Here is a 16307-nt window from a genome sequence, read left to right on the forward strand (position 1 = left end):
AGTGCTATTCTCAAAATCGTTAAGTAACATATCCTCTATAGAAAAACACAAACAATTGCTTATTTTACTTAATTCAACACATTTTCCCTTTTTTATCTAATGTATTTTCTAGGATGGGAACTCACTGAGTAAATAACTCCTTTCATCTTCTCTTCCCATGTGAATTCACAAGTTCACATCAATCTAAAGAAAATTTGCCTCTACTAATATATATATATATATATATATATATATATATATATATATGTATGTATGTATAAACCAGGAAACCTCAGAAGCAGGCTTACATACCCGTTGACTGGATCTACCACAATTGCTCTTGGATGAGACATTCCTCCTTCCAGCAGAGTTTTCCGGCTCTGAGAAGCCTTTTCCAGCCTGGCCACATTGATGGTTTTTCTGTGACCATCATTGGTCCAATAAAGGTTATTTCCAATCCAGTCCACTGCAATACCTTCTACATTATCCAGATCTATAGAAATGTAAGAGCAAGAAAAAAACTAATTATACATTAAATATTAAAAGTCAAATAATTTCCACCACAACTGATGTATTTAATGGAATCTCTCAAAGACTGAAAGAAAGAATTGAAAAGAGAAAAATAAACAGACAAAAACTGAAATCCAAGAACTTTATCATATGATTTTTCCATATAGCAGTTTTTATAGATTTTTCATTTTTATTTTACATACATTGTCATGCAAATGATAGACCCACTGCCACCATAGGGATTACAATGTTATACATGTTCACAAATTAATCATATTTTATTTTAATTGAACACTAGAATGTTTTAACCAAGAAAGTGGTCTACAGAATAATGCAAAATACAAGTTACGAGACCATAAAAGCCTAAATATATACGTGTATAGGTATGAACAGAAATTTGAAAGAACATCTACAAGGCTTCTGCACTTTTAACCTTTTTTATTGAGGATTTCATATATTTAATATGCATTCTAATGAAGGCTACTCCGCATTTCCTCCATTCAATTCCTCCACTATCCCCCCCACCATTTTTCATTTTCAATTCATGTGGTCTCTCTTTTTAAAAACCCACTGAATACACTCGGTGCTGCTTTTATGTAAATTTTAAGGCCCTTCTGTAAGTTTCTGTAAGGTATAGGAGGTACTATATGAGAAATGCTCTTAAGAAATTTATCGGTTGAACTAATCCAAACTTTCGGTTTTACAAAAAGGAAAGTCAATATTTCAAAGCAAAATGATGTGATCATAGTTTACTATCCAAGACACTTCAGAACACCAGAATAACTTCACAGGTTAATTTTCTCTATGCTTAGAAGGAGGTTTAATGTCGCCTAAACTTTATTGATGCTTGATTTATTTGTGCACTTGCATATTCTAACATAGTGGAGAATAGCTGTTTGTTCTTTTCTATTTTTCATGATCCATAGACAAAATTTAGAATCACATTTTATTGGAAATCAATTTCAGGGGGAAAAGAAAGTCAAAATGGAAAATCTTCTAATTTTTAAAAATTTTCTGTTGCTCCGTGACTTATAACTTTTTTATTTTATCTCCAGGAGCTGTCACTATAACACTATAAATGGAAATTTCTTTACTTGCACTGTAAATAAATCACCACAATGATCTATCTAAAGAGAGAAAGCAATAATAGTTCCTGCCATGAGATTACAACCAGGGGTAAACAGCTACTGCTCCTGTCCTGAGGTCATAAGCTGGGGTCAACCAAGTGTGAGTCCTGCATAGACATCATAATTGAACTACTGCGGGAACTCTATCTGTCCTGCCTGAGATAGGGCAATGTCTTAGAGCATGTTAGCTATTATCAATTTCTCATGTTGAAAAAAAATGTGTATATTGATGGTCTAGGTGCCTTACATTTTTATGTTTTAAAACTCTTAACTTAGTAACATTTCCTTATGCTTTACCACTGGCCTTCTTCAACTGGAAATGCTATATATTAGCATTCAGGATTACATACTGATGATAGTAAGATGGAATTGAATCCAAAGAGGCATACTTTGAAAGGAACTGCTGCCTAATTGTTCTGTTTTGATTTTGGAAATTGAACTGTAACTTATAAGTGATTATGTTTAGGGTGGTGAACCCCACTGTACCTTCCTATCTAGCCCCAAAACTAAGCAAGCTTCTTAACTGCTCTTTTCTACAATGTCCTTATACTTAAAATATGAGCAGAAGGACAATGCTTAATTTAAAAGATGTTTTTGAGGATTGAATGAGTACATGTGTGAAATTATTTTTTATTTATTTTTTTGTTTATTAATTTTTCCATTACTTCTATTTTTTTATTTTTGAGAATATACCTTAAAATAATGTCTAGTATGTCCTAAATTCTGTATAAATTATGTTTTATTACTCATAGTTAATATGATATGCTTTCTTTTAGCTTACTAGCCTATTAAGATAATAATGAGATCACAACCCACAACACCAAAATAAGAACCCTCCTCTATAAGAGGCCATGCTGGTATTAGAAATCTTAGGTCCACAACATCAGCAGAAGACTCTGGCTTCAGTAGAGGCCAAGCCAGAACTAGGAATCCCAGAGGCCACATGAGTACCTGAATGCCAAAGGCCATGCCAGTAACTAGAACCCCAGAACTTCAGAGGAACTCTAGCATGCTAAGGTCCCAGAGATAATAAAGACCACCAAAACAACTGCAGAAACATCCTACTGGACCTGAAGAGTTGCTGGTCACCAGCATTATGGACCACTCAGTCAAGAACACCAGAGAGGAAACAGAAACCAAGGGAAAATATCTATCCAACAAATATGAATCAGAAATCATCATTTAAACATATAATTTCCTCAAACCCAGGTGCTTAGAAGTCAGCACAAGAACACAATCAACAAGAGCCACGGCAATCTGACACCATCAGAACCCACCTATCCTACTACAGCAAGCCCTGGATTTTCCAACATAGCGAAAGCACAAGAAAATAACCTTAAAACTATTCTTAGTTTTAAGAAGATAAATGGATGGACCTGGAGGGCATCATTCTGAGTGAGGTAACCCAATCACAAAAGAACTCACACAATATGTACTCACTGATAAGTGGATATTAGCCCAGAAACTTAGAATACCCAAGATATAAGATACAATTTGATAAACACATGAAACTCAAAAAGAACAAAGACCAAAGTGTGGACACTTTGCCCCTTCTTAGAATTTGGAACAAAACACCCATCGAAGGAGTTACAGAGACACAGTTTGGAGCTGAGACGAAAGGATGGACCATCAAGAGACAGCCATATCAGGTGATCCATCCCATAATCAGCCTCCAAATGCTAACACCATTGCATACACTAGCAAGATTTTGCTGAAAGGACCCAGATATAGCTGTCTCTTGTGAGACTAGGCCGGGGCCTAGCAAACACAGAAGTGGATGCTCACAGTCAGCTATTGGATGGATCACAGGGCCCCCAATGGAGGAGCTAGAGAAAGTACCCAAGGAGCTAAAGGGAACTGCAACCCTATAGGTGGAACAACAATATGAACTAACCAGAACCCCTCAGAGTTCCTGTCTCTAGCTGCATATGTATCAGAGATGGCCTAGTGGACCCTCAGTGGAAAGAGAGGCCCATTGGTCGTGCAAACTTTATCTGCCTCAGTACAGGGAAATGCCAGGGCCAAGATGTGGGAGTGGGTGGGTGAGGGAGTGGGTGGGTGGGGGAGCGGGTGGGGGACTTTTGGGATAGCATTGGAAATGTAAATGAAATTAATACCTAATTTAAAAAAATTTTAAAAAATGAATTTCAACCAAAAAAATAAATAAATAAATAAAGAAGAAGAAGAAGAAGAAGAAGAAGAAGAAGAAGAAGAAGAAGAAGAAGATGATGATGATGATGATAGAGGCTTTTAAAAAGGAACTGAATAAATACCTTAAAGAAACCTAGGAAAAACAACCATGTGAAGGAAATGAATAAAACTGTAAAAATGAAAATAGAGGCTTAAAATAAAGCAAACAAAAAAACAAACAAACCCAAACTGAGAGACTCCCCTAACCAACAGAAAGCTAGAGACAGAAAAACAAAAGAATCTCAAGCACTGAAATACAATAGAAGAAATTGAAACATCAGTCAAAAAATATTAAATATAAAAAGTTCCTGACACAAAACATCTAGGAAATCTGGGACACTATGAAAGGACCAAACCTAAGAATATTAGAAATAAAAGAAGGAAAGCTCAAAGGACCAGAAAATATTTTCAACAAAGCATAGAATTTTTTTTCCTAACCTAAAGAAGAAGAACAAGAAGCTTCCAGAACATTAAATAGATTGGATCCAAATTAATAGCAATTAATACTACACTGCCTTCTCAATGGAGACTCTAAGAGTCAGAAGGGCCTGGACACAAGTCTTACAGATGCTGAGAGATCTACAGATGCCACCCAAGGATACTATACTCAGCAAAACCTTCAATCAGCATACATAGAGAAGACAAGATATCCCATAAAAAGTCAGACAGAATCATTAGCTTTTCACAAATCCAGCCCTACAGAAGGTGCTAGAATAAAATCTACAACTGAAAGAGGTTTACTACATCTGTGAAAGCAGAGGAAATAAATAATTTTACACCAGCAAACTAAAAGAACACACACATACACAAACTACAACTACAACAACAGAGTAACAGGAATTAAGATTCATTAGTCATTGACATATCTTAATATTGGTGGACTCAACCCACCCATCCCCCAAAGACCCAGAATAACACAGTGGATGCAAAAACAGGGTCAACCCTTCTTCTCCATACAAGAAACATTCCTTAACATCAAAATAGATACTATCTCAGTGTAAAGGGTTGGAAAAATATTTTCCAATTGTTGTTGTTTGAATATGTTTGAGGGCATATAGCCTTGTTAGAGGAAGTGTGTCACTGTGGAGGCATGGCTTTGAGAGCTCATATATATGTTCAAATTTGGCCAGGGGGATCCAGACCATCCACCTGGCTGTCTTTGGATCATGATGTAAAACTTTTGGCTCTTCTAGTGCCATATCTGATTGGAAAACTGCCATGCTTCCCACCATTGATGATAATGCACTGAACCTCTGAAACTGTAATTCAGTACCAATTAAATGTTTTTCTTATTACCATGGTCATGTTGTCTCTTCACAGCAATGAAACCCTAAAACTGAAGTTGATACCAGGAACTAGGGTATTGATGTTATAGGCCTGACTATGCTTTTGTTTGGAAAAATGTGTATTTGGGGACTTTGGATTAGAAAAGCAGTTTAATGATTAAATTGGGGCTTAATTGACCATAGTAGTAGAAGTCTAGAAGACCCTTAACCTAGACTGGTTTTGTAAAATTGGTATTATGGATCATGCTTTTAAAAATTAGGACTTTTGAGATGAATTTAAGGATATAAGCAAGAAAAATTATCTAAGAACCTATGCAAAGAAAATGAAAGATATAATGTTTCTTTTATGAGCTATTACTTTTTTATTTATCCATATGAGTGTCTTGCCTAAAATTTTGCATGTGTGTCATGTTAATGCTCAGGACAACTAGAGATCAGAAGATAATGCCTGATTCCTTGAAAGGAGAATTTTGGGTGGTAGTGAGTCATCATGTGGTTGCTGGAAATGGAACCAGAACTGCTGCAAAGGCACTAAGTGCTTCTGTTCACAGAGCCAATTCTCCAGTTTCTAAGCTGTCTCTAAAAGGACAACTGAGAATTTTGTCTTATTGGTCAGAATCTTAAGCATCAATTCATTCTTTCTCAACAAATGGGCATTGTTAAAGAAAGCACTTTGCTGTTGTAGTTTCCATCCCTACTTCAAAGAAATTATTAATTAGGAGATAGAGAGTATCTTATGGACATTTGAGTTCTGTATTCAAAAGCACCTGGATGGTGTGTACTTTATACCAATATGAATTCTCTGAACAGAACTACTTGATTTGTAATCAATGAAATTTCATGACATACAACTGCCAAAAGAAAAAATGTAGTCCTTGTTCCAGTATACCCGTGACTTATTGAAATGTAAGAAAGTTATGTGGATGAACCTTCTACCCTAATAGATCCTTTACTAGAATACTAGATAGAGCTCCAAGAGTCCACACTCTGAAGCCCACGTTCTATCCTTCCCAATGTTATCATTATTGTTGATATTGCACAAGTGATAGAAAGCAAAGACAGAACCCATTCTTCTACAGTTGGGTCTAAAGCTTCTCCAGTTGTCACATAACATTCATTCTTATAAATAAACTGGCAGCCATGTTTAGTATTCAATGCTCAGTAAAGAAGTTGGACATTATATACATAATTGATATAATTTTATATATTGTATAACTTCTTAAACTATTTAAAATTTCTATAGTATTAATGTTCTTTTAATTGCCCTAAATATTTTAGGAAGGCTCATGTAAATGCCATTATGAAATATAGAGCTGTGGAGTCTGTCTGTTTTATTTCAGGATAACTTTCTTCAGAATGGGCAACATTTCACTGTTGGATAGTATAACATGATGTAATAAGCAAATGTGAGGAATGAAGGAAGACACTCATACTTGTCATGTTTCTGGCATTTAATAGCTTTTGAGTGTACCTAAGACAGCTCAGGTCTGGTGGACTGTAAGCAGGTCTGTTGTATGCAATGGGGGTAGGGGATAACTGAATTTTACAATATTCTTTTCTATATAAAAATTCTTGGTGGAATATGTCAGAATAAAACAATAAAGCTGTGCTACAATTTTGATTTTCTTTCAGTTTTGCTATTTGGATGCTGTTGTGAGGTATTAAAAAAAAGTGAAAGTCTATTAGACTTTTAGGAAGAAACCTTGCGAAAGTCATTAGACTTAGATGAAGACATTAGGTTGGAATCTGATAAGCAAATACACATGGTTTCCTAAAGAGGAAGAGCAGAAAAGGAGTGTCTATGCTTACACGCCTTTGCCTTTACATTGTTGATTCCCAGTTTTTCTTCTTGGGAAATGTGAAATCAGCAAGAAGGCTTTCAGTAGATATTGGTTCTTGATCTTAGAACTGCAGAATTTTAATCAATAATAATTTTCAGTTGAATCAATTTTTTTTAAAGATTTATTCATTTATTATATGTAAGTACACTGTAGCTGTCCTCAGACACTCCAGAAGAGGGAGTCAGATCTCATTATGGATGGTTGTGAGCCACCATGTGGTTGCTGGGATTTGAACTCCTGACCTTCAGAAGAGCAGTCGGGTGCTCTTACCCACTGAGCCATCTCACCAGCCCCCAGTTGAATCAATTTTAAGTTGAATCGTCAAACTCTTATAAGCAGGCAATTGTGCTTTCAACAATGAAAGTTAACTAATAGAAATGTTAACTAATTAACTAATTAAAACTTAACTATTCTCTTCATTTTGAGATATGAAGAAATGTGAGGTATACATGGGAAACAGTATCCCAAGAATAGCTCTGCAGTTGCATTTTGGAGTAATATGCAAGTAGCATAAACAAATTGCTATGCAAATTCAAATACTAATTTAATTTTTGGACTTTAGTGTTTTCCTTTCATATAAATCTTCTATTAGCCGGGTGTGGTGGCACACGCCTTTAATCCCAGCACTTGGGAGGCAGAGGCAGGCGGATTTCTGAGTTCGAGGCCAGCCTGGTCTACAGAGTGAGTTGTAGGACAGCCCAGGACTGCACAGAGAAACCCTGTCTCGAAAAAACAAACAAACAAACAAAAAAACAAAAAACAAAAAACAAACAAAAAAAATCTATTGACGTGCAATGACATAGCTTAAAGATTATTGAGTAGATATCTGTATTGTAAGTCATTTTGTGTATCAACTTATTTTTTGGATATCAACTTATTTTTGTGTATCAACTTAACTCAACCACAGTATACAAATATACCATTATTTAGTCAAATATTGCCTTCATGGTAGTATTTAGTTATATGCTATTTATGTGCAAGTCTATAGAACTGAGTAAAACTGTTTAGCATCTATTATGTGCTTGTTCTCATAAAATGGATTGAAACCCTTAAGAAAAGATGTTAAATTCTCCCGGGAAGCGTGACTGTGCTTCCAGGCTGGCTATAGACGCGAACTCTATTATGGCCTCATCTCTACCAGGCAAACCTTACCAGCCAGTCTCTACTATTATATGATCCATTTCCACAAAGTGGCTCTTTCCCCACATTTCTTTCATTTCTGTCTTGTTGGTTTGTTATTCTAGAGAGAGCAACAAGCTCACCAAATCTGTGATCAGAAAATGACTTCACTTATTAATCTGGGCAGAAGAATGTACTTCCCGCTCATGGTTTTCAGTTGGCACACCAAGAAGCACAGTTTACACAGAACACTGTAGCTTCTAATTCAACAACCCTCTAGAGATAGCCAGTGCTTACAAATCTCATTTTATGATAATACACTTAGAAATTCTGGACAACATCAAAGACCTGGTTGTAAATAAGGAGAAAGTCATTTCAATGAAGACCTTTTTATTACCCAATTTAGTCTTCTTACTAAGAGAGAACAGAGTTAAAATCCTGTTACCTACTTAAATGCAAAACTCCAGAGCTATTTTTGGATATTCATTTTACTTTCACACCCAGATTATAATTTATAACAATATAATACTTTGGAGCCTTGCACATCAATAGGAAATTTCTTATTCTATCTCATATTAGATGAAAGAGGAAGATCTAGCAGTAGTCATTACAATAATGAAGTTTCATAGGTAGACTTCCATCTATATTTCCTAATTTCCTAATATGGTTTAGGCTTTTATGCTTGGATATATAAATATTAAAAAATATAATCATGTCACTGTAACTAAAAATTTTTATCTGAACTTTCAATGGATTAAAGAGGAAAAAAATTCATTGTATAGGATAGAGAATACAGGACACAATAGCATACTGTTCAGTAAACCATAGGTGCCATTTTATTCTGCTTTTGATTACCAGCCAGAAACTGTAATATTCACCACATTTTATAATTACTATGACAAGGCAAACATATATTATTTTATATGTCCATGTAGCTAGTGATCTTCTAACTACCAAATTAAATTAAACAAAAGTATACTTATTTTAGAACCAAATAAATATTGAGAGAGAATGGGGACAGTCAAAGTGCACATGTAAGTTATGTGTAAATGTGACAGCAGAGGCAAAATCCTTTAGCAGTTCATCTTGCAAAAGCCTTTATAGGCACCTAATAAAAACATAGACTAACAATACTGTGTCCACAAATAGCCTTTTAAAAAATAAGCAGTGAAATAGGGACAGAATTAATAACAAGATTAGCAAGCGGCTTACTATTAATTCTGTATTTTAATGATGAAAACAGCTAAAGAACTGTATTGTGTTATAACTTCTAGATTAAATGAGTAGCAACACAGGATGTGACTTAACCACTTACATAGTAGTCAATACAGAAAGCTTACACATGGGACTAATGTCCATTGTACCTCCTTGTAAGTTTGAACACAGAATTATAGAAGCAAATGACCCATAGAGGCAAAAGTCAACATTGAGATTAAAGAAAATTTTAAAGTTAAAATTTTAAGCGAGAAACATTTGGATTGAGAAATAACAGGGCTTGAGACTGGACCTGAGCTAACAAAACTGATAATATAAAAGGAAAGTCAGGATTTGGAGTCCGTGTCAGTGGAAAGGCTGGTTGTCTTCAAAGAAGTCCTGAAAGACAAATGTAAGGCAACATAGCCTTTCATATAGCCTTTCTCCTGGTGAAGATGATTAGAACACACTGAACTACCAGCAAGGGGGCTTATCAAAGGCACCCCTTTATAGAAAGGAGACTACCAAGGCCACCATAAGACAAAGAGATGAAGAAAAACTAGAGCCACTTCTAGAAAACTGTAATAAAAATTAAACTATCTATACACAGGAAAAGGGCCTATGATAAACTACAAGCTGCTCATAGAAAAATAAAAGCCAAGAGTGCAGCGTTTAATTAGTAGCTAGCAGATCCAGCTAAGGGATGCCTACAAAGTCAGCCAAGGCAGACATCCAGCAGATGGGTCAACAGATGACTACAGAAATCAGACAAACCAGGAGCTTCAAAGCATCACCATTTCCCTTAATTGGACGAGCAATATATGAATAGTACATAATTGTCTCCCTGTTTCAGCCAGAGGAACATGCACAGAATATGCAACCCCTCCTTCAGCTTAACTTTTATATAGAAGATATATATATATATATATATATATATATATATATATATATATATCAAATCTCAGTAGAAATTACCTCAGACTTTGGCAATTTTCCTCTCAAAGTCCCTTTCTATTACACCTGCCTGTATGAGAACACTGATTTATTCTTGCTTATGTAAAGGTCTGTCTATGATGAAACTCCTCTTTAAAGCCTACTCTTTGCTATCTATGATATATATCAATATATCCATTGACCCAGTGGATATATTATGTAATATATATATATATATATATATATATATATATATATATAATATTTATATTATTTGTATAAATACAAATTGTATTTTATTTTATAATCTTCAGTGTGTGAGTGTGTGTGTGTGTGTGTGTGTGTGTGTGTACCATGTACACAGTGTTAGACAGCCTTGAACTGGAGTTATGGTAGCTTGTGAACTACCTACCATGATGGATGCTATGAGGGGTGCTATTCATAGAGCCTAGCTTAACAGTAATTACTGATCTTAACTGATAAGCTATATTATATTTCTTCATCTCATAAAAGCTAATATATATATATATATATATATATATATATATATATATACACATACATGTGTGTGTGTGTGTGTGTGTGTGTGTGTGTGTGTTTGTGTTTAAGAGACAGGGTTTCTATGTATAGCCCTGGCTGTCCTGGAACTCACTTTGTAGACCAGGCTAGCCTCGAACTCAGAAATCTGCCTGCCTCTGCCTCCCAAGTGCTAGAATTAAAGGCGTGTACCACCGTCACCCAGCTATATTTTTTAAAGAAAGGAAAGAAGAAAGGAAGGAAGGAAGGAAAGGAAAGGAAAGGAAAGGAAAGGAAAGGAAAGGAAAGGAAAGGAAAGGAAAGGAAAGGAAAGGAAAGAACTGGTGTCTTAGTTAGGGTTTCCATTGCTGCAATGAAACTCCATGTCCAAACATCAAGTTAATGAGAAAAAAAGGGTTTATTTGGCATGTACTTCCATATTTTTGTACATTATTGAAGGAAGTCAGGACAGGAACTTTAACAGGGAAGAATGCTGGAGCAGGATTTGGTATAAATACAATGGAGGGTTGCAGCTTACTGGCTTGCTTCACATGTCTCGTGCAGCCTGCTTTCTTATAGAACCCAGGGCCACCAGTCCAGAGATGACATTACCCACCATGAGTGGAGTCCTCCCAAGTTGATCACTACTTGAAAAAATACCTTACAGCTAAGTCTCATGAAGGCATTTCTTCAACTGAGTCTCCTTTACCTCTGATGACTCTAGCTATGTTAAGTTGATACCAAAAACAAAAACAGAAACAAAAGACAAAAAAAGAAAAAAAGAAAAACCCAATAAATAAAACAAAACAAAACGAACAACAAAAAACAACAACAGCAACACCCAACCAAACACCGACAACAACAACAAAAACCACAAGTCTGCACACATACACTGTCTGTAGTATTAGAGAGGAAATAATTTCCTTACTTTCCATCAGACTTTAACTGTAATCGTCATATAATTTATGAAGTAGTATACATAAGGCCCCTAGTAACAATAAGGCTTAATATTTGTTTGCAGTTTTCTTAGTTAAGGTTTCTATTGCTGGTGAATGAACACCACAACCTTGGAAACTGTTACAAAGAAAAACTTTTAATTGGGAGTGACTTACAGTTCAGAGGTTTAGGACATTATTATCATGGTAGGAAGCATGGTGGTATGCAGGCAAACGTGGTGCTGGCAAGGTAGCTGAATGTTGTCATAGGCAGCAGGAACAGACAATGCCACCCTGGTCCTAGATTGAGCATGTGAGACTTCAAATTCCACCCCTAGTGACACACTTCTTTCAACAAAGCCACAATCTACTCCAATAAGGCCACACCTCCTAATAGTGCCACTTCCTTATGGACATTTAAACATGTCTATCTATGGAGGCCATTTTTATTGAAACTACCACAGCAATGTTTCTTTATTTCTCTACTTTTCCTATGAAGCAATTTTTTTAGTTTTAATCATATGTATATTTGTATATCTCTATGTGGATTTAGGCACATGAGTACATTTTCCATAAAGGTCAGTGGATGGTATTGAATAACTTTGACCTGGCTATATAGGTGATTGTAAGCTGCTCAACCTGGGGTTTTAGGACCCACACTTGTTTTTGTTTTGTTTTGTTTTTTTGGTTTTTTGGTTTTTTTTGTTTTTTGTTTGTTTGTTTGTTTGCTTTTGTTTTTGCCAGAGTTGTATAAACTCTTAATTGGTGAGCTGTTTCTCTAGTCTCTATCTACATATTCATTTATGCAAATTTCACAATCTCATCTCTAGTTAATGTTCTTTTTATTCATTCACTTTTCCTTCACTTTTTTATTCTCTAAATCTTTTAACTTCTTATAAATAAGACCAAGAGGATAATCTAACTACTACACAATTCTCTTATAATTTTTCTCAACATATTCTGTTCTTACAGTCCCTTAGTACTACATCTGCATTGCATACCAAATTCCACCTACAAAATTGCAGAATGTCCTGAAGTATGGTCTTATCAATTTCCCAATTGTGTTTTTTTTTTTTTTTCAGAAAAGATGACAAGATGTTAAAAGAAAATGAAAAGAAAAGAAATACCTATACCACTAGCACCAGACATCAGTTACTACCCTGTTAAATATTTTTAATGAAAAAGAAATTTACAAAATAATGGAAGCAGAATAAATGTAGTAGAAGAAAATAATGATCACGGAATGATGGATGATATTTTTCACAGGGGTTGCCTTCTCTGTCCAGAATATTAATGAATAGCACTCTAGCACTCTGTTAAATATAATGACTTATATAAATACACACACATACAGAGAGAGAGAGAGAGAGAGAGAGAGAGAGAGAGAGAGAGAGAAGTCTTGCATCTTATAGGCATAATAATTATAAAAGCTTAAACAAATTGCAGAACTGAAGAAGGTTATTTTCATCTGATTGATAGTTTTTTATCTAATACTTTATGTAATCTTGAAATTTATAATTCAAGAAGTTGGTCAAATATCTTGCTTACCATTGATGTGATAAACCACTCTGACTAAAAGCAACTTGGGGAGAAAGGAGTCGATTTGGCTGACAATTCTATGTCATCTTTAAGGGAAAAGAGGACAGGAACTTAAAGAAGGTACTGAAGTGGAAACCATGATACAACTATGTTCACTGGCTTGTTATCAACACCTATACAACTAGCATTCTTATGCAAGCCAGAAGCACAAGACCAGGTGTAGTCACTACACACAGCAGATTAAGTCTAACCACACCAATCATTAATCAAGAAAAAGCCACATAGAAATGAGTGTTCCTTTTTAAATGTGACTGTAGTTTGTGTTAAATTGACAAAATCCAATGAGCAAAGCTGAAGAGATCTGCTAGAAATCAAAATACTTTCTCTGAAATTCCAGGCATGGTGGTATATGCTTATGTTTGTAGTACTGGTAAGGCAAAGATAGGTGAAGTTTAAGGTTTGCTGACCAACCAACCAAAACTAATGTGTGAACTTCAAGTTCAGTTAGAGATCCTATCTCAAAATCAATCTTTAATTAATAAGCTACGGAAGAGTTCTCTGTTGGAACACACTACCCATGTGGGAACACACTATCAAATCCTGTTGAAGTTTTTCTAAGACTATCTGTCATAATCTATCTATACTATAACTTTTTCTCTGCTGTGCCCATTCTGAATACTTTTAGTTTAGTTAATCCTCAGTATTTGTCATTGCTCATGATCTATTTTATCATGAAAAGATGTAGTTTTGGAATTTACATTTATAAACATTTCTGAATTTTATCCTACGTTTAAAAAGTTCCACAACTTAATATTATAAGACAAAATTTCCCTTAAAATTTATATTTTTGTGTTCTTTAGATTTAGGATAAGAAATAATTTAGGAAGTAAAAGTCTGAATTTTTTATTAACTGAAAGGGAAATATTCCAGTTCCATCTCTGAGTGCTTCTAGAAGGTATAATTAATGTCTGCTATGTGTGTTGAATGGATGCACCTAATTATTAAACTGCTTTAAAGATTACCTTAAGCCTTTCCATACCATTTCTTCTTGTTTCTATTAATATTAATACATTTTTAGGAGAGGTTTCTCTCTCAACTTTATTTCAAGTTTATTACACTTTTGAAATTCCAAGCTGTGGTTTCTGTTGTTCTGGGAGGTTTTTGTCATCAGCATTCTACATTGGGATTACTCTACTTCTGAATGCTGATGGACCCCTCTTGGAGTCTTCAATGCTAAGCTCAATTTTTGTTAAGAACAATTTTTGCAGAAATTTCATGGATATGGAATGCAAACTGTTATCTTGCTTGCTTACCCTTACATCACTTCATCAACTCATTTGATGACCAACAAGTGCTTTCAGCAAGGATACAGATACTAAAACACAGTGATGTTTTCACGTGGACATCATACTCACTGTCTTTGTACTGGATAAATGTTTTTATAAACCAAAAATGTGCATTTTCATTCTAAATAGGCATCATATTTTGGAATAGTTTTTAATCATACTATCTTGCACCATCTCTTTGAAAAACGGAATTCTGTTTTTTATAATATAATATATAAAACATTTCATGTTGTAGTGTGAGAACTCTTAATTCTAATTTTACTTGTTCTGTCAAAGTGATACCAAATAAGCTGATTGAAAGCAAATGACACATATTTGCATTAGCCAAATGCCTTGACTGTATAAACTCTGAGTATTGGAAAGCATCACCAGGGGCTATCATATATTAAGAAGAATAAACTGGGTTTTCATACAATGGTAATGTGAAGGAGATGAAAACAGTTTAAACATATGTCAACCTTGCTTTTTCCATCTGTGTTAGAGAATTTGAAGAATGGGCATTCAGAGCTCATTCACACACGAGATACTGAAGCTACAGAGAACAGTGAATCACATAAAGAAGGGAATACCAGTACTTTGCAAGAGCACAACATTCCTTGATTTTGAGTAAAAACGGATCCACAGTACAATGGGAGGGGTCCCAGGTCTTTGACAGGATCAGCAAGGCTCATGAAATGTGTTCTCTGGCAGACATTTTTAAAAGCAAAAATAGGAAAGAATTGTTGAAAGTAAGTGTAGTTTGATGTGTGAGTTTAGTGTCTCTAAGAACTCCAGGCACAAAATATTTCTTCAACTGAGTTCACAGACAAAGACTATAAGTAGAACAGGAAACCTTCCAGGGACCCCCTGAGTGTCTCAAAGACAAGAAACTTAATCCATCCCTCAGACTCACTCAACTCAAAAAGAAAAAAGAAAACAGCTGAAACACTAGGGAAGGGTGAGAAGATCTTTCTACTCACTATGACAGGAGAAAGAATAGCCCTTTGTGAGGGATACAGAAATAAAGTTATCGGCAGTTGGCAAAGGAATAGGAAACCTCCCGGAAGCAAGAAGATAAAAGGCTTAAAGGTGAGCCACTGTTAAAGAGGGTGGAAGTCACACCCTGTGTTCCAGAGGGGAGATGGATGCTTCACTGCCCTGCCGAAGCTCCCAACTTGTAGCAGGACACTAACTGAATGTTTGGAAAGGAACAAGAAATACCAGCAAAAAATGGTGAACATTCATTGATGAAGAGTCACAAGCATGGAGTGTCACCTGCTTTGGTCAAAGGAAGCAGAAGTATAGAAATCTAGCTGTAAAGCCCCTGAAAGAGTCTGAGCATATACATAATTAACAGATATCATTTAAAAGGATCAAATGAGGTTAAGGTTAGGATAACTCCATGACAGGCTTTAAATTGGCAGTTTAGGAGACTATGCCTAAGAACTGGACAAGTTTGGGGAAGTCCACGCAAGTCCAGGCAGGTCAATTACTAATAGAAAAATAAATAAATAAATAAAAATTAAAACCCAGGATCCAGCCTCTACACCTCGGTAATGGTTCCTCAATGCCTAGAGATAGAATAAGGCAAAGCTAATCTACCCCAGAACACCAATGTGATTCAAATCTAGCCTATGAACTCTCTTGATTGTCTCTCTATCATGGGGAGGCCCCAGCATGTTGGATTTCTGCAGAATAAAGCATTCTTTGCATTTACATACTATTTGAGTCTGGGTGTTATTCTTCACTGAATCATGGATCCTTATACAGATTTGTCTTATTTCTACATTTCCTTATTTCTTTACGTTTTAAA

The 16307-nt window shown here is 35.3% G+C and overlaps 1 protein-coding gene across 10 annotated transcripts in view; it reads right to left on the reverse strand.

Moving 5' to 3' along the window:
* Positions 1-16307, reverse strand: part of Lrp1b (low density lipoprotein-related protein 1B) — a 2058309-nt gene that overhangs the window by 881054 nt on the left and 1160948 nt on the right. For all 10 annotated transcript variants that reach the window (XR_374143.4, XR_374144.4, XM_006498463.4 and 7 more), the window contains exon 12: positions 292-472. Coding sequence is in view for 8 of the 10 variants with exons in the window: in XM_006498463.4 (XP_006498526.1) it covers positions 292-472 (181 nt within the window). In the remaining 2 variants the exon portion in view is untranslated. The remainder of the gene's footprint in view (positions 1-291; positions 473-16307) is intronic.

The sequence above is a fragment of the Mus musculus genome, chromosome 2, assembly GCF_000001635.26.
Source record: "Mus musculus strain C57BL/6J chromosome 2, GRCm38.p6 C57BL/6J".
Lineage (NCBI taxonomy): Eukaryota > Metazoa > Chordata > Mammalia > Rodentia > Muridae > Mus > Mus musculus.